The sequence below is a fragment of the Mus caroli genome, unplaced genomic scaffold (assembly GCF_978045245.1).
Source record: "Mus caroli unplaced genomic scaffold, Mus_caroli_1 scaffold_7, whole genome shotgun sequence".
Classification (NCBI taxonomy): domain Eukaryota; kingdom Metazoa; phylum Chordata; class Mammalia; order Rodentia; family Muridae; genus Mus; species Mus caroli.
Window position 1 is genome coordinate 76,115,651 of NW_028227262.1, and position 26,789 is coordinate 76,142,439.

A 26,789-nucleotide genomic window follows, 5' to 3' on the forward strand; every position below is an offset into this window, starting at 1 on the left:
TGATTTTAATTCTTTGATACATGTGTTCAGAAATGGGGTTACTCAGTCATACACTAATTCTTTTTGTTTTTTAGAAACCTCCATTTTTTTGGAGAACCCTCCATACCATGTCTTGCCCACATGTCCCAACATCATCTTCCTGCCAGCAGAATACAGGAATCCCAGCTCCACGTCTTTGCCAGTGCTTGTTATCTTTTTATCTTTGATAACAAGTTTGAGATGGCATCACATTGTGTTTTTTTTAAACTTTTGTTCTTTGACAATTTCATACATGTACTTAGTGCAATCAATTTATTCTTGCCCCTGCTCTCTCTTGTGTGTCTCCCACCCCTATAATCCCCATCACACTCTTTAGAAACCCCTTTTGCACATCCATGTCTTTCTGTGTTGTTGTATGACCCACTGATTTTAATCAGGGTCACTTGTGTAGCCACTGGTTTGGAACTATCCATTGGAACCTGGTGGGCTCACTACTGGTCACATAATAAATGCAACGACTGACCTTCCTCTCACATCCCATGAGTAACTACCAATAGTTCAGCAAGGAGGGGTATGCCCATTGACAGACCTAGCCTAGTGTAACCCCAGCTCAGACAACTATGGCTGCTATGACATCATGCGATGGCTGTACTGTGCCATGAAGATGACATTCCACAGCCCTTCTCTGTCTTCTGCCTCTTACAGGCTTCTGCTCTCTCTTCTGTTAAGTCCCTTGTGCCTCAGAGAGTGCACTGTCAATGTCCCATTTAAGGCTGAGCGTTCAATCCTCACTGTCTGTGATGGTTGGTTGGTTGGATGGTTGGTTGGTTGGTTGGTTGTCGACATACACTAAAAAGCTGGAGTCATCTCAGAAGAGGGAGCATCAAATGAGAATTGCCTCTGTAAGATTGCCCTGTGAGCATGACCGTGGGGAAATTTCCTAGACTAATGATTGATGTGGGAGGGATCAGCCCATTGTAGGTGGTACAGTCCCTGAGCAAGTGATCCTGGGGTGTACAAGAAAGCAAACTGAGCAAGCAACGGAGAGCAAGCCAGGAAGCAGTACTCTCTGTGGCCTTTGAGTTTCTACCTTGATCTCCTATCCTAGCTTCCCTGGATAACAGACTAACTTGTAAGTGGAAATGAACCCTTTGCCCCAAAGCTGGTTTTTGTCACTGTGGCTATCTAGGCAATAAAAAGCGAGCGGGGACACCGTTAGCATCTTGCGCAGTCGTTGTCCATCACTGTTCACCAAAACCAGAAACTTCTCAGATAGAGATGAGGATAACATGTGCTTAAATTTTTCATAATCTTATTTTTCTTATATTAAGGTTTTGATGGTTCCATGCCTGGTAACTAGAGCTATTCAGTATCATATATATAGATTTATAGATATAAATACAGATATAGATATATAGATATTGGACATTGGTATATCTTCCTTAGGAAAATGGCATTAAAGTCCTTTTTCCATTATTGTTATTTTACGGTGCATATAAAAATCAATTCAAAGAAGATTCAGGAAGGATTTAAACACATGACCTAAAGCTGTAAAGTTCCATGGCATTTTCCTTCTCATTGATTTCCTGCCCATGATGGCAAACGCAAAACCAGTCGATGGGTCTATGCCAAATTAAAATCCTTTTCGAGCAAAGGAAACAATTAAAAGAGCGGAAACACGATAGAGACAACAAAGAAATACTATCTGCCTGCCATATGTCCAACAAGGGCCTAGGCCTGGTCTTCAGCTCCAAATTTAATTACACTTGAGTTGCCACTGCATTTATAAAGATTCACCCTTGAAATAGAACAGGGAAAGGGAGCAGCTGCCCAGAGAGAAGCAGAAACACCTCAGGGAGACAGGGAAGACTCAGTGCTGGTCTTCCTCAAGAGGAGAGAAGTGTGGCCCCAGAGAAAGACCCATGGCCATCTGCAGATGTGGCCCCATCCAGGCATAACAATGAGCATCCAGCCCTGAGGTGTAAGACCCCCACAATCACCATTCTACTTGATAAAGATATGCTAATTTAGGGTGAATCAGGAGCTGAAATGTTTGTATTTATTTAGTCATTGGCCTGGCTAAAACGCTCTGCAAATTTTTTATTAGCAATAGTAGAAAATGACACCCACCCACCCACACCCAGCCCCCCGTGAATCAAAAGTACCACCAGTCTGGCCTGGAACTCTGTTTGGACCAGGATAGCCCCAAATTTCCAGAAATGCCTTTGCCTTTGAGTGCTGGGATTAAAGGCATGTGCCACCATGTCTGATAAATTTCTAGGTAGAACACTTTATCCCCAACGACTTCACCATGTACCAGAGGCTTTTCTGAAGCAAATGTCCGCTCAGGTATACTTTTGCTATTTCACAGCTGTGTGACAACCATTCAGTCATTGACCCACTCTGATCATCAGCTGGCTTCAATGCAAAAACGGTGTCTAAATCTTAAATACGAAAAAGATAACCTATGCTTCATAGCAGTGTTATTGGAATTAAAACGTTGTATTATTTGGTCACAGAATTATAAAATTTTCCGGTTAGATGGGTTTTAAATCACATATCTACTTTAAATCTAATAATGAAAACACTGCAAGTTGAGGTTGAAAATTCACTGCCAAAATTCTTTCCTTCGTAGAGATTAAATGCCCTGGCCGCACTAGTTCGAGGCAATCTTCCTAAATTACACAGAAACATCATCACTGCATTGATTACCATTGATGTGCACGCAAGAGATATAGTTTCTGAGCTGGTTCAAGCCGAGGTAAATGCTTCATTGAAGGAAAATGGCACAGCAAGACGCAAACCCCATATGTCTCACCCATCCATCATTTCTGTCACTGATGCAGGTAGACTCAGCCGACTCCTTCGACTGGCAGCGGCAACTGCGCTATTACTGGGACGTGGACCTAGATAACTGTGTGGCTAGAATGGCGTTGTCCCAGTACACCTATGCCTACGAGTACTTGGGAGCGTGCCCGAGGCTGGTCATCACTCCTCTCACAGTATGTTACTGAGCACTGAGGTTTACTCACACTGGCCCAGGCCATCATGAAAGTCTTCACCGCCACCACATCTTTACAAAGCAAAGATTTGCGTTGTTTGATTTGTGTGCCTGAGTCTGCGAGTACATTTCCACTAGAAATTTTCACGGCCAGGGAGATGTCTGGAAAGTGCTTGCCATGCAGGCATGAAGAGTTGGCATCAGATCCACAGAACCCATATAAGAAGCTGGGCATGGAGGTCTGGGCTGCAATCACAGTGTAGGGAAGCAGAAACAGGAAGATCCCTGCAGATCACAGGCCAGCCACTCTAACAAATCAGTGAGAGACCCTGGCTTAAAAAGTAAGAGAAAGTGATTGAGAAAGGCACCTAATGTTGACCACTGACACACGCATACATACACTTCTAGCCAATGAATGAATCAGGCCTATGAACTTGTATTTAAAGACAATTCTCTTCGATAAAAACACTTGATTGTTTTCTTCAGGATCGCTGCTATCTTTGCCTCATGGGGGCTTTGCAGCTTGACCTCGGAGGCGCACCAGCTGGCCCTGCTGGCACAGGGAAAACAGAGACCACCAAAGACCTAGCAAAAGCACTCGCCATCCAGTGTGTGGTCTTCAACTGCTCTGATGGTTTGGACTACAAGGTGCAGTTGTAGTTTTTAATCTGAATACTAGCCTTAAATGCTTTCATTTGCAACACAACTTTAAATGAGGAGAAACTGAGGTGAGGTTGAACGGAGGAGAGAGTGGTATTAAAGAAGGATGAACAAACAAAGCAGGTCAGCATCCCTGTGGTGCACATATATAATGCAGACCAAATATAACATAACATAAAAATAAATCTCTTATAAAAAGAAAAAGAATGAATGGAGACCCTCTTCTCAGCATTCTTGGGCATGCCTGCCACAGTGGTTCAGAGGCAATGGAAGTTCCCACTAGTGAAATTTTCCAAGGTCTTTTCAGTCAAGTTTGTCTCTTCAATGTGTAACATTTTTTTTGAGAACCTGTAAATATTTTCCAGAGCTCAGTGGAGGTTATTAATGAAGAGTCCTTGAGAACACACACTCCAGGTTATTTTATTTAAGAAAAAAAATCATATTTAAACCACTTAGCAGAAAGCAAAGGGATATGACCTCTTGGTAGAAATGTGCTCGGTGCTGGTGAGCAATGCTCATCGTAGCTAGAAGACCATTGGCAACACCATTCCAGAAACCACCCTTCGATAGTGTCTTAGCCCCAGATTGTAAACATTGGAGGAGACCAGCAAGGCAGCCTGAAGCTGATCAGCTTTGCCTGTGTTTCAGATGATGGGGCGCTTCTTCAGTGGCTTGGCACAGTCAGGGGCCTGGTGCTGCTTTGACGAATTCAACCGGATTGACATAGAAGTCCTGTCGGTCATTGCCCAGCAACTCATCACCATTAGGAATGCCAAAGCCGCAAAGGTGAGAGGTCGTGCTGGCTGGCTGTTAACGTAGCTTTCTCAGATTGGTCATGCATTCAGCAAGCAGTGCCTTAGGAAGGAGATCGTTTCAGAGTAATCGGTAAATGCCACAGAACTTCCTTGGGTATATGAAGTCCTTGTCTAAGCAAATTGAAGAAATACACGCTGTGCTGGATCCTGGGGATGCAGAGACCCTAATGCCTGAGCTCGGGAAACCCTTCTTCCCACCCCAAAATACACACACACACACACACACACACACACACACACTTTCCTCCTCATTTTTCATCTCTTGATTTTGACATTTGACATTTACATACCTGCTATTTCTTTAATGCCCTCTTTTCTGGGCCACACCACTCTCTTTGTGGCTTCCAAGGTCTACAGAGTGTTGGTGGGAAAATAGAGGAGAGAACCTGGGAAGCCCAAGGAGCCCATAGGTCTTCAGGCCAGCTCTTCAGAGCTCACTACTGGAAAAATCTGAGGGTCAAATGAAGATTCTGAGTGACCCTGCTACTTAACACACACCCATTCCTGAAGAAGGGGGTTTGTATTTGGCAGGTAATAGCTATGGACGATGGACCGACTAGGTTTGGTCACCAACGAGCAGCACAATTTGGCCTTCACAAACCAGAACCTTCCTCATCCCCTCAAGGGAACTAAACTGCCACAAGTCCCCTAATTCCTCCCTCAGACCCTTCCAGAAGACACCGCACTTCGTAAGGCTCCATCCATAGGGTTGATATTGTGAAGCTGGGGTCCCTGGTAAAGTTATTAAGTCCAACATGGAAACCCCAGCAGGCCACTCTCCCAGGCTCTATCCTAGTGGAATAAGGGAGCAAAGACTCTGTCCCTTTACAGTCCCTTTCCACAAAGCTGGAGATGAGGCTGGGCTTCAAGTCAGCTCCTGCACGTTCCTATGACTTCTGAGTGCTGTGCATGATGACCGAAGAGACAAACCATGCAGGAAACAATTCAAAATATTTTAATTAAAAAAAAAACAGAAAAAAAGTCAAGGGTTTTTTGTTTTGTTTGTTTGTTTGTTTTATGACCTCTATAAAGTAGGGAATTATAGAAAAGAAAGTTGAGGCTGGACTTTTAATGAGTGGCTAAGGGAGCCAGTCTCTGTGGTGCATTTTTATTTGCATCAACCCTTTGTGGAGGAGATGGATGCAGGTGAAGATAATTCAAAGAAGTAGAGAAGTATTTTTACAGGTATCACAGAAACACAGAATCCAAGCGACTCCTATCATCTGCATCCAGTCCTGTTTCCCACCTACTCTGTGAAAATGTGGATTAAATGCAAGGATATCCAGATAGATTTTGCAAATCATTACCATCTTGATGAGTAACCCACCAAGAGCAAATCTGGAGATCAAAGGGGGCAGGAACCAGAGAGAACAGAGGCTACATGAAGCATTCCCAGCTGGAGTGTAGCTCTATAGTTCTAGTTGGTTACACCATCTAAAACCAATGAAGAGTCTTGGACAGTACAAGTATCCATTCTGCAGCAGCCAGAACACCCACCATTTTCTTCCCAGGCAATGACACAGGGCTCAGCTCCACCTGACTCTTCCTCTTTAGTCTCATGTGGTCTTGGGGTTCATTGTGGGTCCCAGGTTCTGCCTCTCTTCACTGGCAGTGTCTGGGCACCACCAGTTCAGCAGCTCAGAGAGAAGATCAGAAATGGGGGTCTGCAGTCCATGTTTCCCCACCAGGCAGGAGGGGGAAAGTGGAGCCCTAATCAGCCAAGATCTGGTCCAATGGGGGCAAGTGCCAGAGGGGCAGAAGAAGAGAAAGGCCTTCTTTGGGAGTCTTAGTGTCATGGCTCCTTTAAGCAAAGGCCTTCCCGGTGGTGATCTTTAATGAAGCAGCCTCTGAGAGGATTCTCATTTGTTTGTATTGCTGTATTGGGAGGGAATGTGGATGCATATGCTTCATTTGGGGTGAACCAGGGATTGTATACTTTTAGGGGGAAGGGCATGAGAATATCCAGGAAACCAAGATCATTGGCTGAAGGATTCATCTAGATGCCTAATTAGTATGGAGGAGAACTCCAGGTTCTATGCTCTGTGACTGAGGGCCTGCGGTCCTCTCAGTTGGTGGTCATGGTTAAGCATTCCAGAGCAGGCACTGGAGGCTGGGAGAGGCAGCTCCACTCTTACTGGCTCAAATCTCTGAGATCCCCTGGGTTTGAGCATGCCAGGAGCCCTACAGTCCCAGGCCTAGCACAGCACTTTCATCCAGTGGCCCAACTCAGAACATGGCTTCATCTCTGCCTTGTCTCTTTAGGATCAGCCCAGAATCTAAAGTATCACTGGATGGTGTGAATTGCATCTGCTGGGAGCCCGTCATTCTCAGATTCTGGCTCTTGTCTCTCTCATGATGATTCTCACACATATCCCAGTCTGTAGTTTGCCCAAACTGTCCATGGTCACCTCAACTCCATCACTCTCAAGTCCTTTTTCCCCCCACAAGCAATGAGACAAAGGGGCAATTCTTTAGCTTAGAGTGCAAGAACCCTGGTTTTCAGAACCCAGTGGACTCATAATTTTCTCCGTGTCATGAAAAATGCCTGACTAGGAGCAACTTTAGAGAAGAGGGCTTTATTGTGGCTGACAGTTAAGGATGCAGTCCATCGTGATGGAGAAGGGATAGAAGTAAAGGCTTAGAGGCTAAGACCTGGTAATGAAGGTACAGTGCTGGGAGCCTGAGGTAACTGGACAGTCAGGAAATAGAAAGCAGACAGGAACTAGGCCAGAGTACAGAACCTCAAGGCCTACCTCTAGTGATTCACTTCTTCCAATGAGGAGCTGCCCCCTCCAAGTTTGACAGCTTTCTGAAACAGCACCACCAGTTAGGAAGTCTGTTCCAACAAAGAGCATAAGGGGGACATTTCCCATTCACACACAGCGCCAGACCTAGCTATGCTATCATCTGAACTTTGTTGTTACCCTTTAGCAAAGTGGGTTTCTGCCTGTTCCCTGAATGTGCTCTGTTCTTTATTATGTTTGCTCCCCTTGCCTGAAAAACTGTCCAATTATCAACTCAAAACGCCCCTCCTCATGCTTCAGGTCTCCAGGAGCCTAGCTGATCCCTGCATGAGTGTGTGCACGCACACACACACACCACTGTTTCATCTGCCACATGAGATGGTCAGAGCGTCCAGGTCTGGCTGCACAGAACAGGCCTCAAGCATGAGCATCCTTCATCTCTGTATCCCCTGGGTGACCCAGGGCTTCAACCTGCAACCGGTGTTCAATAATCATCTACTGTTAAATGAAAGCAAGGGAGTCATGCTGTGGCAGAGAGCCCCACCCCACCCCACCGCCCCCCCGCGCTCAAGATTACAACTAGGCTGAAATTTCTCTGGGGAGTCCCAGAAAGTAGGAGTGGAGAAGGTAGACTGACGAGTTCAGCAGATGGTGAGACCAGAGGCTTGCAGAACTGGGTCAGGAAGGAGCACAGAACCTGGGCAAGGCAAGGCCGGGGGCAAAGAGCAGTGAACACTGAACCCAGAGGAGACAGGACACAGGCAGATCAAGAGAAAGCTTCCTCCGTCCCACAGCAGAGGTGTTCATTTACCCTCTCCCCACCTCCCCCAACAGCTCTCCAGATTCATGTTTGAGGGACGGGAAATCAAGCTCGTTATGACCTGCGCGGCTTTCATCACCATGAATCCTGGCTACGCAGGCAGAACGGAACTGCCGGACAACCTGAAGGCCCTGTTCAGACCGATGGCTATGATGGTTCCCAATTATGCGCTGATTGCAGAGGTGAGTGAACTTCAGACCCTAACAAAGCAAGGTTTTATGCAGTTTGTTTTATTTGCCTTCTAATTCTCTCAAGACAGAAACTCCTTTTACTTCCTAGTTTCATTTTTGTTACTGGGATGAAATGCCTCAACCCAAAGCAACTCAGGAGAGAAAGGATTTATTTTGGCTAGTAATTTCAGAATGCAGTCCGTCAAACCTGATAAGGGGGCAGGAACTTAAACCTGTGAGTCACATCCACCTGGCAAGAGCAGAGAGAAACGAGTGTATGCTTGCTTACTTATAGTCAGCACACATAAACACTCGGTCCAGGAACCAAATGCAGGGAGTGGTGCTGCCCACAGTGGACAGGTCTTGCCCCTCAGCAATCAACACAATTCCCCATAGCCACAACCACAGGCCAACCTGATGCAGACAATTCCTCATTGAGATTCTCTTCCCAGGCGATCCTAAGAGTGTAAGAAGTGGACAGTTGTCACCATCTTACTTTCTAAGCATCCAAGCAATCATTACTCACCCTGAGTAAACAGAGACTGCTTCATTCTGCATGCATATTTAGTTTTCAGTCTTACTGCCAATATCCAGAATGCCTCAGCTGCTTTATAGAATATAACCGATCCCTAAAAATGGAATGAACCAATGAGCCCCAGTAATTAACCCATCTACTGGGGTTTAATCAGTTCATCTCTAGGAGTTAAAATGTCTAGATTGGTTCTAAAAAGGCAGCATTATCCTCATTTCTCTTTGGATATAAATTTAATTAGAGTCAAGAAGTATTGAAGCCCAGTCTGGTGCCTCATGCCTGTAATCCCAATACTCAGAAGGCTGAGACAGAAGGATTACTGTGAGTTCAAAATCACAACAGAGTGAGACATCCTCTCAAAAAAAGGAATAAAATAGGAAGAAGTAGTGTTGAGTCAAAGCTGTATTAATCATTTGAATATTAATAATAGTTTGAAGCTGTTTGAAGAAAAACCAGTAGTCATTAATAAATTATGATTGTTTATCATTTCTATATCTATCAAGGAATCTTTTTGTTTCAATGTTCTTTGTCTTTCATTCTAGCTAAGAATCTATGTGTATAAACTTTACATGTGTTTCTCAAAGCACTTTCAGTTAAGGTACACTTTATATACAAGAAAGTACACACAGTTCATAAAGACACGAGGAAATGTTTGCACAGACATTCATCTGTCTGGCGCCAAGACCAAAACACTGGGCTCCTTTGCGGAACTCCAAAAGCTCCCTTGAGCTCTGTGCTGTGTTTATACTGATGGACATGCCCCCTTTTAGAATGGAATTTCTCGGAAAGAACCCATTACTCCTGCGGCTAATAGATTCCTTTGAATTATTAAAGAATCTTTTGCCTGAAGTAAAAGGAATTGATTAAGGCTAAACCAGACCAACTCTAGAAGAATTTCTACTTGAATTAGCATAATGCTTGATTAGTTCGTTCAGAAAGGTCTGTTTCTCCTGTGGATGTAGTAGTGCAGAGGACATCTCCCTAACAGAAGCCCCGTCCTTTTTCTCTGTGGCCGAGGAATCAGGAGAAATTGATCTTACACACTGTCTAGGCCTTGTCTTCCCTCTGCTGCTTACATTTGTCTTATTCTGAACAAAAGTCCTGTCTGAGCTTATCTTCCTTCCTACCTCTTAAGCTTATGGGGTATGTGACCTTGTTGCACGTCACATCTCCAAGTCATTAGGCAAGATTAGCTGTCAATAATTTTCTATTCTAAACTTGGAGCTTGGGGTACATAGCTTAGCAGACTCCTGCAGGGCTCTTGTGTCTGGACTGAAACTGGCTGGAGGCACCTTGGAAAATGAACTGGCAGCATAGAGTGTTTCTCACACAGTCACCTACAGTGTACAGAGCACTGTGAAATCGGCAGTGGAAGGGCCCCAGAGAAAGCAGAAAGCACTGAGTGGGTTATACACACAGTGTAAACCCTGCTTCTGAGCTCACCCATTATGGGTGTGATAAATATGATACCCGGGCATGATGGACAGAAGGAAGACTCCACTCCTGCCTCTGCTGTGGAAGACACTAAGATTCAGGCCACAAAATGGCTCAGCAGCTAAAGGTACTTGCCACCCTGAAAACCCGAATTCCATCCTTGTGATTTCCACAGGCATGAAATGATGCATACCCACGCCCCACCCCCACTAAATAAATAAATAAATAAATAAATAAATAAATGTAAACGGAGGCAGTAGCTCTCTGGGATGGAGGGGATCTGAAAAACCTTTGTTTAGGTGGCCTTGGCTAAAGAGGCCAAAGCAGCAATTCCACCCCAGCAGAGTAGCTCTCCTCAGCCTAGAGAAGCCTGATTCTTGCTTTTGTGTTCAGAGTTTACACCACCATTCAACCTCAAGTTGCTCCTCAAGCCAAAGTGTCCCCAAGGCTCCATCACCATCTGTAGAGACAGAAGAATCACACTCAAGCATCCCTGAACACCGTTTGTCACTTCCTGGGACACAGAGCACTCTTTTCATCATACCCTTACTCTTTCTCATTACCATTACAACACATCTGATAAAAAACAACTCAAGTCAGACAGGTTTACTTTGGTTCACAGTTTAGGGGTACAACAGAGGTAACAGGGGTGCAGGAGTGTTCATTAGCTGGTCATATCACTACAACACTCTTGAATCTTTCTGTCTCCTCGCTAAGCAATGGAAAGGTGCACTGCCAGGGTAGATGGCAGGTACGTCTGTAGCCAGCTGATATTTTGCAGACAACACAATGGAAAACACTGTATCTTGTTGTCTCTCCTAGGTGATTCTGTATTCTGAAGGATTTGAGTCAAGTAAAATACTCGCAAGGAAGATGACACAGATGTACAAGCTCTGCAGCGAGCAGCTATCACAGCAGGACCACTATGACTTTGGCATGAGGGCCGTCAAGTCTGTACTGGTCATGGCTGGGTAAGAAACCTAAGGGGAGATTGCTCAGTCAGGAAAGTGCGTGGCCATGCGGATATGAGTTCCATCCTGAGAGGCCATGTAAGAAAGCCAAGCATGGCTGTGCATGCTTGCAAGCAGTTGCGGTGCTGAGGAGGCAGAGACAGGCAAATCCCTGAGCCCACTGACCAGGCAGTGCTTCTGAACTGGTAAGCTTCAGGCCAGTGAGAGACCTTGCCTTACACACCAAGGTGGATGGCTCCTGAGGCATGACATCCAAGGTTGTCCTCTAGTCCCATGTAATGTGATTACCCGTCAACAGACACACAGACACACAGACTTGGAGAAAGACAGAGATAGACAGAGAGACAGGCAGGCAGGCAGGCAGGCAGAGAGGGGTGAGAGAGAGAGAGAGAGAAGAGTGAAACTTTAATCACGTAATCAAGTGTAAGTAGGTGACTCTCACGGGCTTTGAAAGCAATGTCTGATGAAAGTTAAGAGACTAATAAGCACGGGGCTGCTGTTTTGTCACTTGTGTGACCCAACTTGTGTCACTGTGAGCCCAACTGGGCTCTACCTAACTAACTTGCATTTCTCCAGAGCTCCTCACGTGCATTGGGTTTCAGAGAACAAGAGCCATTACCACAGCTGGAGAAACAACTCAGCAATTAAGGGCATTTGCTGCTCCAGAGGGTCCCAACAGCTGTGTCAGAAGGCTTACCGTCATCTATAATTCCAGTTCTGGGGAATCTTACTCCCTCTTCTGACCTCCATGGGCACAGCACTCACTCACTCACTCACTCACTCACTCACTCACTCACTCACTCACAGATAACCCCATGTATTCCATATGCAACAGTCAAAAATAGAATCTATTTTTAAAAAGCCTTGGTCGCTGTCAGGCTGACTCAAAGGCTCACATTCTGTTATGTGCATGCTGGAAGGTGAACCCCATGTTGCCTGAAACGGCCTCAAGGGTTAAAAGGGACTTGGTTGTTTTTTCTCAGTCCACGATTATGCCAGACTCTTCGTCTTCCCAGCAAGGGTTCAAGTTCAAAACTAAGGTGACTTTTAAGCTCTAGGAAAGGAGACTCTCATTTCAGGTTCCATCTTTCCCCTTCATGACTACCTGAACCTAGCACATCCTTGGTCCCTGACTTGCCCAGGGCCTAAAATGTAATCTGTTCTTTTAAGCTCTTCCTCTCAGAGCAGGACTCATTGAGCCCAGTTCAGTCCATCCAGGATCCCTGGCTCTTTAAGCTTGGCACTACCATCCCTACTCTCTATCCCTTACTTTGGCCCACCAGATCCAGCACGTCTCTTCTGTACAGCATCACAGAGTAACACACAGGGATCCGACATGTTCAGATCCATTTGCATTCAGAGAGCACAACTGCATCCTGATGTGTAAGACAGTCATCGATCTACGTGATGTGCCAAGGCCACCACAGGACTGTGCCTGAAGGTTACTGCAGAGAAAGACAAACTAGACTAGCAGCTTTAGAGAGAAGAGGGTAACTCTTTCGAATGGAGAATAAGAGAAGATAGGATTGGAGAGATGGCTCAACAGTTGAGTACTTTCTGCTCTTCCAGAGTTTGATTCTCAGCACCCACCACCCATACTGAGCATCTCACTGCTATCTGTAACTCCGAGCTCCAATGGGTTTCACAACCCCCTTTTGGCCTTCATGGATACATAAACACACTCAAAAATAAAATAAAGGAAGTATTTTTTTAAGAGCAGGTAAAAGAGAAAGGCAGGGCATTCTAGACAGAGGGGACAGAAAGTGACAGGGGTGTGAGCCGTTGTGATACACTCACAGGGCTCTAAATTCAGATAGGACAGAGTCTAGATCTGTAGAGGAGGGTATTTGAGAAAATGTCCCTGTCACTCTTCTCTAGGCTTTATAGAGAATGAAGGACTTGTCCCCGTGCAGTGATAGAGTCAATCAACATGCAGGTCAAGTCCTTAGCAGAAATCTCAGTCCCCGAGTGAGTCCCTGTGAGTCCCTGACCCACAGGCCTAGAACATTCCACCTTGTCTTACATTCTCTCAGTGTCTTCTTAACTCTCTTGAATTTAGGTCTCTAAAAAGAGAGAACCCAGACCTCAGTGAAGATGTGGTTCTGATCAGAGCGTTGCGAGACTCCAACTTGCCAAAATTCTTAACAGACGATGCTCTCCTGTTCAGGTCAGTTCCCAGGGCCCATGGTGTCAAGCATTAGAACCCATATAAAGGGAAAAAGATACCACTCAGGGGCTTCTTATGTCTTTAAAACCAATGCATTTTGTGGGACTATGATGGCCCAGAGTTATGGAAGAAGATCAAGGAGAGCTTCAACTCTGGATACTTCAGGTGAGGGTGACAGGAGTTGGCTTCCTCCACTCTCCCAACCTGGCGCCATAAAATCTGCTCTTCCATCATCAACCCTAGTAAGAATTTAATACCCTGACAATTATCAGGCTTCACTCCTTGTTTGACCTTATAAGGTTCACACACACACACACACACACACACACACACACACACCCTACAGCCCCTGCGTATGCAGGTGAAGCCTCTTTCAACACCCCTCAACTGGCCAATTAATTGTACACTGCCACACAAGCCTTGCCCCAGGGACCATGGCCACCTCCCTAGGGGCATAAATAACCCTCCTTTCTCCCTACTGAACTGAGCCAGTTCTCTGTTCCCAGGGGTGTGTGTGTTCTTTGCCCTAGCACTCAACAGCCAGCCAAGCTCCCGCCTGCGCCCACCTGCACCGTGCTAAGCCTCCCTCTCTCTAGTCTAGCCCTGTGCCCAAGGGGCCTGGCTATCCCGAGGGAAAGAAGCAAGCCCAGCTCCTCTGGACATCTGCACATCCCTCTGAGAAACAGTCATGGGGGACAGACTTGCCTGTGAGCCACCACGTGGGAGGGGCCAGGAAGCTCAGGGGTCGAAAGCCAGCCTGGCAATATGAACCTCAACTCTTAACAGCAAAAGCGTAGACTAAACAACACTATTCTAATCACCTTTTGTTGGGGGTGGGGGTTTTTTCCAAAATATTGATCACCAAATTGTATCATTTTACAAATTGACATTTGGTTACAAATTCCTGATCCTTAGATTTGAATTTAATATAAAATGACTGCTTTAATAGTTCTTTTTAAAATTCATGTAATATTATGTTTCTCCAAGTTATATGCATATATACTTTTAAAAATAAGATAGAAATCACCACTTCCTTGCCTTCCTCCAAAGGCCATCCTTTCAGCTCTTCTGTTTATTTCACTATCCTCTCCATACTTGGCACCGTGCTTGTGCCGTTTTCCGGTTTGTGGGCTTGGGATATTATGTAACTATGGCAGGTGGGAACATACAGCCAGCCCATCCTCTCCTCTCCACTCATCCCCTCTGCACAGTTACACTGCAATACACTTGAGCTCAGCAGTCAAGATTTCCAGACTATTGTAACTGAATGAATTAATGGTCTGCTGTTAATTTCATTGTCTTGGTTTTGATATTTGGATATTATTTTCCATGCATATATCTTCACAAAGTTATTATGTTTCTGTTGGAGACAACCCTTGAAGCAGGTTCTCAGTGTGTGCATATGTGTGTGTGTGTCTGTTTGTCTGTGTATGTCTCTGTGTGTTTGTGTGGGTACATATGTATGTGTGTGTGTGTGTATACATGTGCATACATGCGTGTGTGCTGTCTTCCTCAACTGTTTTCCACCTTTGTTTTTTGAGGCACAGTCTCTCACTGAACCTGAAGCTCATTGATTTGGTTAGGCTCAATAGCCAATGAACTTCAGGAATCTGTCTGTCTCTGCCCACTTACTCTCCTGGTACTGGGTTACAGGTGTGCATTGCTACCCAGGCCTTTGACATTGGTCCCAGGGATCCAAACAAGCACATTACTTGCTGAGCCATCTTGCAAATGTTTAATTTAAATGGATTCCATCCAGTTGACTCCAAAAAAGCTTTGGCCTTTTACAGTTACACAAATGATTTTAGGAAAATACTGATTTCCCCTCAAAAGTAAAGAGCGGCCAAGGACAGAAGAATGTGTGCCTCTGCAGGTATTCAGTTGCCTGAGTCTGCAAGTGTCATTTTGCTATTCTTAGATGATTTTCCCATGACGCTCCTTTACTTACGTTTGTAGGAACTCAAACCCTTGGCCCGATATAAACAATGGGGCTATCTTTTTAAGTCTCCCATTCACTCTTATGGAAGAGGAGGGGACTGAGACAGGGTCTTACTATGTAGCCCAGGCTGGCCTTACACTTAGGATCCTCCTGCCACAGCTTCCTGAGCCCTGGGATTACAGGGATGGGCTGTCATTTGCTTGGTACGTGTATGGAGGAAGCCTTCTGTCCCACTGAAGTTCACTTTTTTGCCTATTTAGATTTACTGTTTACCTTATCACCGTTTTATAGTTGTAAGCTCCCTGTCTTCGGAGAAAGACCCCCTTAGCACAGTGTGCAAAGCGCATCCCTTTCACGTCCCTCTGTGCTTTTGCCACTGTGTGTCTTCATTCAGGGAAATAGGAAAATATCTTCTATTATAACGTTAAACATTTCTTCTTTGAAATCTGCACTGTCCACGGTACTATGTGCCTATGTGCTACATAGGTGCATTTTCATCCTAGTCTATATTACGTGCTGAGCACATCCCCCATGGCTCTCTGCCCTCTCCATCTCCCTTCCCCCTCCTGTAGTCTTCTCTGTTTCTCTAAACCAGCCATTCTCAACCTTCCCAATGCGTTAAGATAGTTCCTCATGTTGTGGTGACCCCCCAGCCATACAGTTAGTTATTTTTGTTGTCACTTTATTAATTCATAACTACAATTTTGCTGCCATTATGAATCGTAATGTAAGTATCTGATATGCAGAATATCTGATGTGTGACCCTCACCCCCCCCAAAGGAGTTGCAACCCACAGGTTGAGAACCACTGCTAACAGTTTACTTAGGCTTTCATATCATGCATACATATGTGTGCATCTCCAATATATCTGTGTGTCTGTTGTGCAATGGTGACTCTGCCTCTTTCTTCCCACATGCTTAGCTCTTTTCAACTATTTTCCAGAATTTGCACATCTCTTCCTTTCTTCCTTCCTTCATTTTCTATTTCCTTTGCAAGATTTGCTTTGTCTTTTGAAGTTTCATCCAGTGGATTTTGATCAGTCACCCTCCTCCCCAACTCCTCCCAGGTTCCCTCCCTCATGCTGCCCAACTAATTTTATGTCTTTTTTTTTAAACCTCTAAGTCCCATTTGTGTTGCCAATATATACTCTTGGGTGTTAGCCTTGCACTGGAGCATGGTCCATGGCAAAGTTAGTAAACGGCCATAGTGGGGGAGGCTTTCAAGAGAGGAGAGTGGGAACACAGTGGTATAAAGGGTAAGCAACCCGATCAGGAAGGGTTAATGGGGTAGGAGTGAGAACAGGGTAGAGGAGGAGGGATGGAGAGATGGATAACCAGCACAACAGACCTTTTGGAAAAGCCATATGTAAGCCTACTACTCTAAAAGCTTCCTAAAATATATACACACCTATGTACAAATACTTATGTACAAACACCTATGTACAAAAAGAGTTGAAATGGAGTAACTCAATAACTGTCTGCCAAAGCTCCTATTAAATTTCTATGTTAGCTTCCATATTATTTTTCCCAATATCTACATAGGGTTATAAGCACATTTACTGCTTCGAGGAAACATTGAAATGAAAAATTTCAATGTATTGATAAATTCATCAGTTGGGTGTTTGATACTATCCTACCACGCCATGTGAGCCAGATAGAAATAAATCCTATTTTTCATCCTTAAGGAAGTCCTGCTGTGCAGAAAACAAAAACAAAAACAAAAACAAAACAAAAAAAAACACTGGTCTGAAATACAGAAACTGAGATCACACAAGAGTTCAGGAAAAGGGGTGGCTCCTGGCACAGCCCAGGACAGACCTGTGCTTTGAATGATCAGCAGACTATTCAGTTTCTATGACAAGTATGGGAAGGCAGGGATGGCTGGGGGCTCCTAACCTGTCATTTCTGTTTTGTCAGTGGGATCATATCTGATCTTTTTCCTGGAGTCCAAATCCCAGAACATGACTATGGTATTTTGCAGTCAACAATTGTGGAGGTCATGATTAACCAGAACCTTCAGCCTGAGTTATGTATGGTCAAAAAGGTGATACAGCTGTATGAAACGATGCTGGTGAGACACGGCGTTATGTTAGTAGGACCAACGGGAGGTGGCAAGACCACAGTTTACCAAGTATTAGCGGAAACCTTAGGGAATCTGGAAAAGCTCAACACAGACAATCCTTTTTATCAGCCGGTAAAAACCTATGTTCTTAACCCCAAATCGATCACAATGGGAGAATTATATGGGGAAGTCAATAATGTGACCTTGGAATGGAAGGATGGTTTGATGGCACTAAGTGTCCGAGCGGCTGTGAACGATACTTCAGAAGACCATAAATGGATAATCAGTGATGGGCCAGTGGACGCTCTTTGGATTGAAAATATGAATACGGTGTTGGACGACAACAAGATGCTGTGCCTGGCTAACAGCGAAAGGATTAAGCTCACACCTCAGATCCACATGCTTTTTGAGGTAAATGCATGCCTTGCTGGGAAGTGAAACAGTCACTGAGTTGACACATCAGGATCAAAAACACAGCACCCAACGGTGGCATACTGTTTTTATCATTTATCTGTGGAGGTATTTTATTTACTTGCTGAGGACTTATTAAATTATCCTGTGATAAGTGGACAACACCTGTCCTATGTTCCCATTTCTCTATAAAATAGAAGTAGAATTGCTTCTAGTTTCACTTGCTTTGTTTTGGAGACAGATATGTATGTGGCTTGCATAACTTAAATTTCTAGGTAGAAATACTGTGATCCATTCTGCTATGCCGGGACTGGGCACGACCTTCTCTTTGTGAGAAGGATGAGAGTCAAACACAGCTGCAAAAATTCACAGAAAATATCACCTGTAATCTTGCTGTCCGTCAGATATGTAGACTATCTGCTGTGCACCATGTATGTTTCTAGATGTTAGGATACAAAAATGGTGAATGAAAGGGGGAAGACCATGACTATCATGTACCATATACCCTGATATAGCTGTCTCTTGTGAGACTACGCCGGGGCCTAGCAAACACAGAAGTGGATGCTCACAGTCAGCTATAAGATGGATCACAGGGCCCCCAATGGAGGAGCTAGAGAAAGTACCCAAGGAGCTAAAGGGATCTGCAACCCTATAGGTGGAACATTATGAACTAACCAGTACCCCCCGGAGCTCGTGTCTCTAGCTGCATATGTATCAAAAGATGGCCTAGTCAACCATCAGTGGAAAGAGCGACCCCTTGGTTGTGCAAACTTTATATGCCTCAGTACAGGGGAACACCAGGGCCAAGAAGTGGGAGTGGGTGGGTAGGGGAGTGGGTGAGGGAGCGTGTGGGGGACTTTTGGGATAGCATTGGAAATGTAAATGAAATAAATCCCTAATTAAAAAAAAGAAGTAGATAATATAAAAAAAAACAACAAAAACTAAAGAATTAGATAATACGCTAGTGTGGTGGGGCACACCACACTATCGTAATTATCCAGCAATTGGAAGGTAGAGAGGCTGGTGGGTCTCGTGAGAGAGAGAGAGACAGAAAGAGACAGAGAGACAGAGACAGAGACAGACAGATGGATGGACAGACAGAAATAGAGGCAGACAGAGACAAAGACAGATGGATGGACAGATGGACAGACAGACAGAGAGATAGAGGCAGACAGAGACACAGACACAGAAAGACTGATAATGTGTTCTATTTTAAACCTTCACCTAACTTGTGTTTGTTTTCCAATTGCATACTGCTCTTCCACTCTTCTCCACGCTCTCCCTTTCCACGCTAGATCACACTTTAAGAGTGTAGTCTACAGAGTGAGTTTCAGGACAGCCAGGGCTATACAGAGAAATCCTGTCTTGAAAAGCGAGAGAGAGCAGAGAGAGAGAGATTCATTAGTGCTAAAGTTGAAGGGATATGAAAATAACCTATTAGCTGTTCAACTTTAGGTGCAAGACCTCAGGGTGGCCTCTCCTGCCACGGTCAGCCGATGTGGAATGGTGTTCGTGGATCCCGAAGAACTCAAGTGGATGCCTTATGTTAAAACGTGGATGAGCGCCATGTCTAAAAAAGTAAGCGCAGCTGCATGTCTTCTCAAGTCTCCCTGCATCTGTTGGGGCTCTCATTGCCCTGCAGTGCACAAATGTGAATCACTCTAGTGGCATGTGAGATTAGAGGAATGCCGTGCTTTCGGCTTGTCTGCAAATCCCTGAATTCTTCAGGAACACACCCATAAGTCTGTCATACACTCCCTTGCCTGACAGCGCCGTCCCTCTACCTCCTGCCCTCTCTACCCAGCCTCTCTATAAACTAACTCCTCTTAAATACCAACAAGAGGTCCTCCCTCCAGCCTCGATGCCTCCGCCCCTCCAAAAAGCACAGAACAGGTTGAGACAGTGAACTTTGCAGACATCCTGGTAGATCATCAGAGGAAATCACAATAAAGAAAGAATATTTAAATTCAGACACTGATTGGATTTTCGGGGTTAGGAGCCTCTAACACCTCTGAGAGCCAGAGGGAAAGCCTGTTTATCTCCTGCCCTGATCATGAGTGCGGGACACATTGTCACCTCACAGGTGTAAGGTGTAAGATGTCATTTATAACAGCTTACAATGATGTGATAGACCTTTTATAGTCACTGTGCCAATACCAATGCACTGTTATTAGCTGGAGTATGGGGCCTACAGAAAGGTTCACTCTGCATTGTACAGTGCATGGCTTGATTTTTCTTTTTATAACACCTAAAGTCATGTGTCCACCATTACAGTGCTTCCCTTCCTTGTCCTGCAGCTCCTCAGTTCTCTGCTGCTTCATGCTTCCATGCCTCTGCCTAGTAATCAATGTTCTCTTCTGCTACCCCTACGGTTCCTCGTTTCCCAGAGGCCATAGTCGGGATCATAGTATACAACCTCCTAGAGCTAGATTTTTTTTTTTAACTTAGCAAAGTGCACTTAAGGAACCTCGTGTCTTTCATGGATTGACATCTCATTTTCTTTTTAATATTGAGTAAGAATATGTCATCATATGGACACAACATGGTTCACTTATCCATTTACCTTCTAAAAGACATTTTGGATGCCTGCAGCTTGAACTGCTACAGACACTAGTGTGCATTTTTTCCCTTAAAATTTTGATGAGTTTGGGTAAATATATAGAAGTATAGTTTCTAGATCAGATGTGTATATTTGACTTTGTGAGAAATCTCCAGCTTGTCTTCCACAGTGGCTATGCCATCTTGTACGTATACCAGCAGTGGAGGAGAGCTCCCGTTCCTTAAATACTTACCATCATTTGGAACTTTTGTGCTTTGGGCTCTATTCAGCTTAGTGCGCAGGCACAGCAGGGTTTTGTTTCAGTCTGCAGATTCTCAAGCATGCTTTTATGTGCTGGTTCGTACCTGTGTGCCATCTTTGCTAAGCTATGTACTAGGGCACAATTTTGCCCATTACTTGGCTGGGGTTGGTTGGGTTGTTTGTTTGTTTGTTTTATTGCTGATATCAAGAGTAGAGCAGCTGCATATCAAGTTAGTTTAAGGCCAGCCTAGACCAGAATATATGCAGCCCTATGAGTTGGAGGGTAGAGGGAGAAGTCTTGGTACACTTGGATACAACTCCTTTACAAATACTTTGCCAAAGTATATCTTCTGGAACTGTTTCCTCCTAGGCTGTGGCTTCTTGGTATCTTACCAGTACTCTAGTATCTCTCCAGATGATATTATCTTTCAGTTTTCAACCTCCTCCTAACAGTGTCTTTGACAGAGCAGGCGGTTTCTTTAAAACAAAGATTTACTTATTTTACATGTGTGGTGTTTTGCCTGCACGCATGTCTGGGTAGCACATGCATGTTTTGCCTGCACGCATGTCTGGGTAGCACATGCATGCCTGGAGTCCACAGAAGTCAGAAGAGGTTGTCAGGTTCCACGGAACTGGAATTACAGGTGGCTGTGAACCACCATGTAGGTTCTAAGAATGAAGCCCAGGTCCTCCCCAAGAGCAGGTAGTGCTCCTAGCTGCTGCCCCTCCTCCCCAGTCTCCAGAAGCTTTTGATTTTAATGAGGACCAATATCAAATTTTTTCACGTATCATGGTCTTAAGGTCACATCTAGAAACCCACTTGTTAATATGATGGAATTGTGTTTTGTTTTGATTGTTAATTCCAATTGTGCATGCTAGTATATAAAGAAGTAATTGTCTTCCTTATTTATTAGCCTGTGACCTAAGTGACCTAAAACTTTTTTGTGTAATTGCTTCTTAGATTCTAGTCTTATTTTATCAGTTTGAGGAGATGTTATACATAGATAATCTTGCCATCTTTGAATATAGCTTTACTTTTTCCTTTCCTTTAAATAATAATAATAATTATTATTACTATTATTATTATTTTAGATTTAAGGGTTTGGTTTGGTATTTTATATGTGTATGTAGGTAGTAGGTAGATACATTTGTAGGTATGTATGTAGATGTGTATGTGTATGTGCGTGTGTGTGTGTGTGAATATGTGTGTGTGCGTGCACACAGGCATGCATGCACATGTGCACATGTACAGTCAGAGGGACATCAGATGCCTTGGAGCTAGAGTTATAGGCAGTTGTAAGCCTTCTAACAAGCAAGAACCAAACTCAAAAGTAGCGTGTGCTTTTGACCCCTGCTCCATCTCTCAGCCCCTACATCTCCTGCTCTAACCCGCAAATCTTACTGTCCTGTCAGAGTAGCTTCAACTGCCAGCACAGTACTGAATAATAAGGGGTTGAACTGGCTTTTAAGTCTTTGGAAATCATCCCTCCCACTTTGCTGAGATGTTGAAATGTTGCCTTCTCTCTTACTCTCTTTTGTTGTTCTTAGCTGTCAAAGACTCTCAACAGACAGTGGAGTGGAGCACGCGCACTGGTACTTTCAGAATTAGTTACAAAGTGAAATCTCTGAACTCATTAGCAAACCAAGAAATGCAGGGCCTTCCCACTACCTGGCATGTCCTCTGTGCATCCTGTTAAGCGGTGGGCTTCCATGGACTTTGTTTCAGGTGGTGTGATGCTGAAACCCTTTGATCTAAAAGCCTCTGAATACACCAGATAGATGGGTTTTAAAAACACTCTAAATTTAATGATATGTTTAACCTTCAGTAAGAATTTACTAGAACATTATTTGTTCATTTTCAGCTGAATGACGAAGTCCAAGAATATTTATTGAATCTTTTCAATCGTTATGTTGATGATGGGTTGCATTTTGTAAACAAAAAGTGCACCCAAGCTATCCCACAGGTGGACATCAGCAAAGTGACCACACTCTGCTGCCTGCTGGAGTCTCTGCTGCTCGGCAGCAAAGATGGAAATATCTTGTCAATGGTATGACGTTTCATTTTGTTTTTAAATTGTGTGTTCGTGTGTGTGTGTGTGTGTGTGTGTTGCTGTGTAAATGCTATGGTGCACATGTGAAGATCAGAGGACAGCTTTTGGGAATTGGTTCTCTTCCCACCAAGGGTTCAGAGATCAAGCTTAGTTTGTCGTGCTTAAGTTCTCTTGCCTATTGAACCGTCTCTCCAGCCCTGCATAAAGGCTTTTTATTAGTATAAACCTACAAAAAACACCTTGTTCCATGAGATTCTTTGCCAATAAAAACTAAATTTTCTGCAATTTGACCATATGATTTTTAATTTAATTTTGCGAGACTAAAGACTTCAATTAGACTAAAAGTTAGAAGGGACACCAGAGAGTCTATGGCGTATTCTTGTACTCAACCTCTATTACCCCTGTGGTCTATCTAGGTCTGCTTAATCTGTTCGAAGACACTCATGCAGGTATAAAGTGAGCTACCATGCACAGCTGAAAGTCAACCCTGGGCTGTGATTCCTACTCATGTCTGTCGCTCATCTTTCATCATTTTCCATCATAAAACTAAGGAAACGCTACTTTGTGAATCACTAAATAGAATGCTCTTTATGCCCAGTTAAAATAAACAAAGGTCCCAAACTTTACAGCTTAGGGGTTGCCTTCCGTCAGGAAGTAAGATATTTACACTGTTTCTCTTTATACTTTCAGGAGCAAATGAAGCTGAACACTGTACTGTGCCAGACTTTTGTGTTCTGTTACTTGTGGTCTTTGGGTGGAAACTTAACTGAAAATTACTGGGATTCTTTTGATACGTTTATTAGAACACAATTCGACGATAATCCTGATGCCAGGGTAAGGACTAAATGGAGGTGACATCATCATTTAAAGTCCTTAAAATGTACGAGTATAACTTTAAGACCTTTATGTTTCCTAAACAGAAGAGTAATTCCCATGCAACTAAACAAACAAACAAAAAAGGTTTGTTTAATAAATAAGCTCAAAGGTTTGGATTAATACAATAAAAAGGAATACATGAACAGGAAAAGCAGCAAGTTTAAGAGCTTTAGTCTTTTTTTTTTTTCTGGTTTTGTGAGACAGGGTTTCTCTGTATAGCCCTGGCTGTCCTGGAACTCACTTTGTAGACCAGGCTGATCTCGAACTCAGAAATCCGCCTGCCTCTGCCTCCCAAGTGCTGGGATTAAAGGCGTGTGCCACCACGCCCTGCTAAAAGCTTTAGTCTTATTCATTGTAAGGATTTTTAAGTTACTCTTCTCTGGCAGCCACTAGTAACATCTACTGCATTAAAATTAAAAACAAACAAATAAACAAGCAATCTTTCAGTGTACTTTCCCAGACATTTGATGTTAATAAGGTGTAAACAGTCTGTAAACTCCTGCACTGCAGATGACTTCTGAGTCCTAATTAGCAGGCGTATTTTCACAGTTGGTCAGTTATTGCCTTGGGAGCTACTTTTTATACATCCCAACATTGAGCAAATGTGTTATAGCAACTAGATTCCTCACCACCACAGAAAGACTTGTAAAGATGGAAGAAAAATTCAAATGTACCTCATGTTATTAGACTGAAATTGGCAATACCAGTTCTTGTGGATTTTCAAAATATCAATGCATGGATATGATTGTATGAAAATTGATACGTGCATATAGTTGACTCGGAAAAACTGGTTCCAATGCTCCCCCCATGACCCCAAAGTCTATGAATGCTCAAGTCCCTTCTATCAGATAGAACACTGTTGGCAAATACCCTACACACATCCCCCTGCACACTCTAAATACTCTATACACACACACACACACACACACACACACACACACACACACTTGCATACTCTAACTCTTCCCTCGAGCACTTGTAGCACCCAATGCAACACAGCACATTCCGCACAGAATATTTGTGAACCGCTAATTATGCGTGCTTATTTGATTGATCGACTTTCATTTCCTACCTTTCTCTTTGGTTCTTTCCCAGTTTCTCAGGTGATTCCTTGGTAAATTTATTCACCCGTGTTGTCACATTTCCCATCCGTTTTGCTAGGGTTCTCACTAGCAGTGGCGATTTTAATCTCAGGCCTGAAATCATTTCCTTGCTTCACTTACCCTGTTCAAATCCTCCTTGAAATTCTTTAATTTTTTTTAACTACAAGATAGGGAATTCTTTTTTTTTTTTTCACTGTTTTTTTTTTATTACGTATTTTCCTCAATTACATTTCCAATGCTATCCCAAAAGTCCCCCATACCGCCCCCCACTTCCCTACCCTCCCATTCCCATTCTTTTGGCCCTGGCATTCCCCTATATTGGGGCATATAAAGTTTGCAAGTCCAATGGGCCTCTCTTTCCAGTGATGGCCGACTAGGCCATCTTTCGATACATATGCAGCTAGAGACAAGAGCTCCGGGGTACTGGTTAGTTCATCATGTTGTTCCAACTATAGGGTTGCAGATCCCATTAGCTCCTTGGGTACTTTCTCTAGCTTCTCCATTGGGAGCCCTGTGATACATCCAATAGCTGACTGTGAGCATCCACTCCTGTGTTTGCTAGGCCCCTGCATAGTCTCACAAGAGACAGCTATCTTTGGGTCCTTTCAGCAAAATCTTGCTAGTGTATGCAATGGTGTCAGCGTTTAGAAGCTGATTATGGGATGGATCCCTGGATACGGCAGTCTCTAGATGGTCCAATCTTTCATCACAGCTCCGAACTTTGTCTCTGTAACTCCTTCCCTGGGTGTTTTGTTCCCAATTCTAAGAAGGGGCACAGTGTCCACATTTTGGTCTTCATTCTTCTTGAGTTTCATGCATTTAGCAAATTGTATCTTATATCTTGGGTATCCTAAGTTTTGGGCTAATATCCACTTATCAGTGAATACATATTGTGTGAGTTCCTTTGTGATTGTGTTACCTCACTCAAGATGATGCCCTCCAGGTCCATCCATTTGGCTAGGAATTTCATAAATTCATTCTTTTTAATAGCTGAGTAGTACTCCATTGTGTAAATGTACCATAATTTCTGTATCCATTCCTCTGTTGAGGGACATCTGGGTTCTTTCCAGCTTCTGGCTATTATAAATAGGGCTGCTATGAACATAGTGGAGCATGTGTCCTTTTTACCGGTTGGGACATCTTCTGGATATATGCCCAGAAGAGGTATTGCTGGATCCTCCGGTAGTACTATGTCCAATTTTCTGAGGAACCGCCAAACTGATTTCCAGAGTGGTTGTACAAGCTTGCAATCCCACCAACAATGGAGGAGTGTTCCTTTTTCTCCACATCCCCGCCAGCATCTGCTGTCACCTGAATTTTTGATCTTAGCCATTCTGACTGGTGTGAGGTGGAATCTCAGGGTTGTTTTGATTTGCATTTCCCTGATGATTAAGGATGTTGAACATTTTTTCAGGTGCTTCTCTGCCATTTGGTATTCTTCAGGTGAGAATTCTTTGTTCAATTCTGAGCCCCATTTTTTAATGGGGTTATTTGACTTTCTGGAGTCCACCTTCTTGAGTTCCTTATATATATTGGATATTAGACCCTTATCTGATTTAGGATAGGTAAAGATCCTTTCCCAATCTGTTGGTGGTTTTTTTGTCTTATTGATGGTGTCTTTTGCCTTGCAGAAGCTTTGCAGTTTCATGAGGTCCCACTTGTCAATTCTCGATCTTACAGCACAAGCCATTGCTGTTCTATTCAAGAATTTTTCCCCTGTGCCCATATCTTCAAGGCTTTTCCCCACTTTCTCCTCTATAAGTTTCAGTGTCTCTGGTTTTATGTGAAGTTCCTTGATCCACTTAGACTTGACCTTAGTACAAGGAGATAGGAATGGATCGATTCGCATTCTTCTACATGATAACAACCAGTTGTGCCAGCACCATTTGTTGAAAATGCTGTCTTTCTTCCACTGGATGTTTTTAGCTCCCTTGTCGAAGATCAAGTGACCGTAGGTGTGTGGGTTCATTTCTGGGTCTTCAATTCTATTCCATTGGTCTATTTGTCTGTCACTATACCAGTACCATGCAGTTTTTATCACAATTGCTCTGTAGTAAAGCTTTAGGTCTGGCATGGTGATTCAACCAGAGGTTCTTTTATCCTTGAGAAGAGTTTTTGCTATCCTAGGTTTTTTGTTATTCCAGATGAATTTGCAGATTGCACTTTCTAATTCGTTGAAGAATTGAGTTGGAATTTTGATGGGGATTGCATTGAATCTATAGATTGCTTTTGGCAAGATAGCCATTTTTAAAATG

General features: G+C 43.7%; 1 protein-coding gene and 1 non-coding gene across 2 annotated transcripts in view; both read left to right on the forward strand.

Moving 5' to 3' along the window:
- Dnah6 (dynein axonemal heavy chain 6) overlaps window positions 1-26,789 on the forward strand; it is a 202,163-nt gene that overhangs the window by 71,198 nt on the left and 104,176 nt on the right. Inside the window, exons 27-37 of the mRNA XM_021164519.2 lie at window positions 2,615-2,740; window positions 2,826-2,981; window positions 3,467-3,628; window positions 4,289-4,426; window positions 8,034-8,201; window positions 10,978-11,126; window positions 13,186-13,293; window positions 17,149-17,704; window positions 19,160-19,282; window positions 22,367-22,552; window positions 23,246-23,389. Coding sequence (XP_021020178.1) covers window positions 2,615-2,740; window positions 2,826-2,981; window positions 3,467-3,628; window positions 4,289-4,426; window positions 8,034-8,201; window positions 10,978-11,126; window positions 13,186-13,293; window positions 17,149-17,704; window positions 19,160-19,282; window positions 22,367-22,552; window positions 23,246-23,389 — 2,016 coding nt within the window. The remainder of the gene's footprint in view (window positions 1-2,614; window positions 2,741-2,825; window positions 2,982-3,466; window positions 3,629-4,288; window positions 4,427-8,033; window positions 8,202-10,977; window positions 11,127-13,185; window positions 13,294-17,148; window positions 17,705-19,159; window positions 19,283-22,366; window positions 22,553-23,245; window positions 23,390-26,789) is intronic.
- LOC115031353 (small nucleolar RNA SNORA73 family) lies at window positions 5,206-5,401 on the forward strand. The gene has a single exon (XR_003836994.1). It is a non-coding gene; the product is annotated as a small nucleolar RNA SNORA73 family (small nucleolar RNA).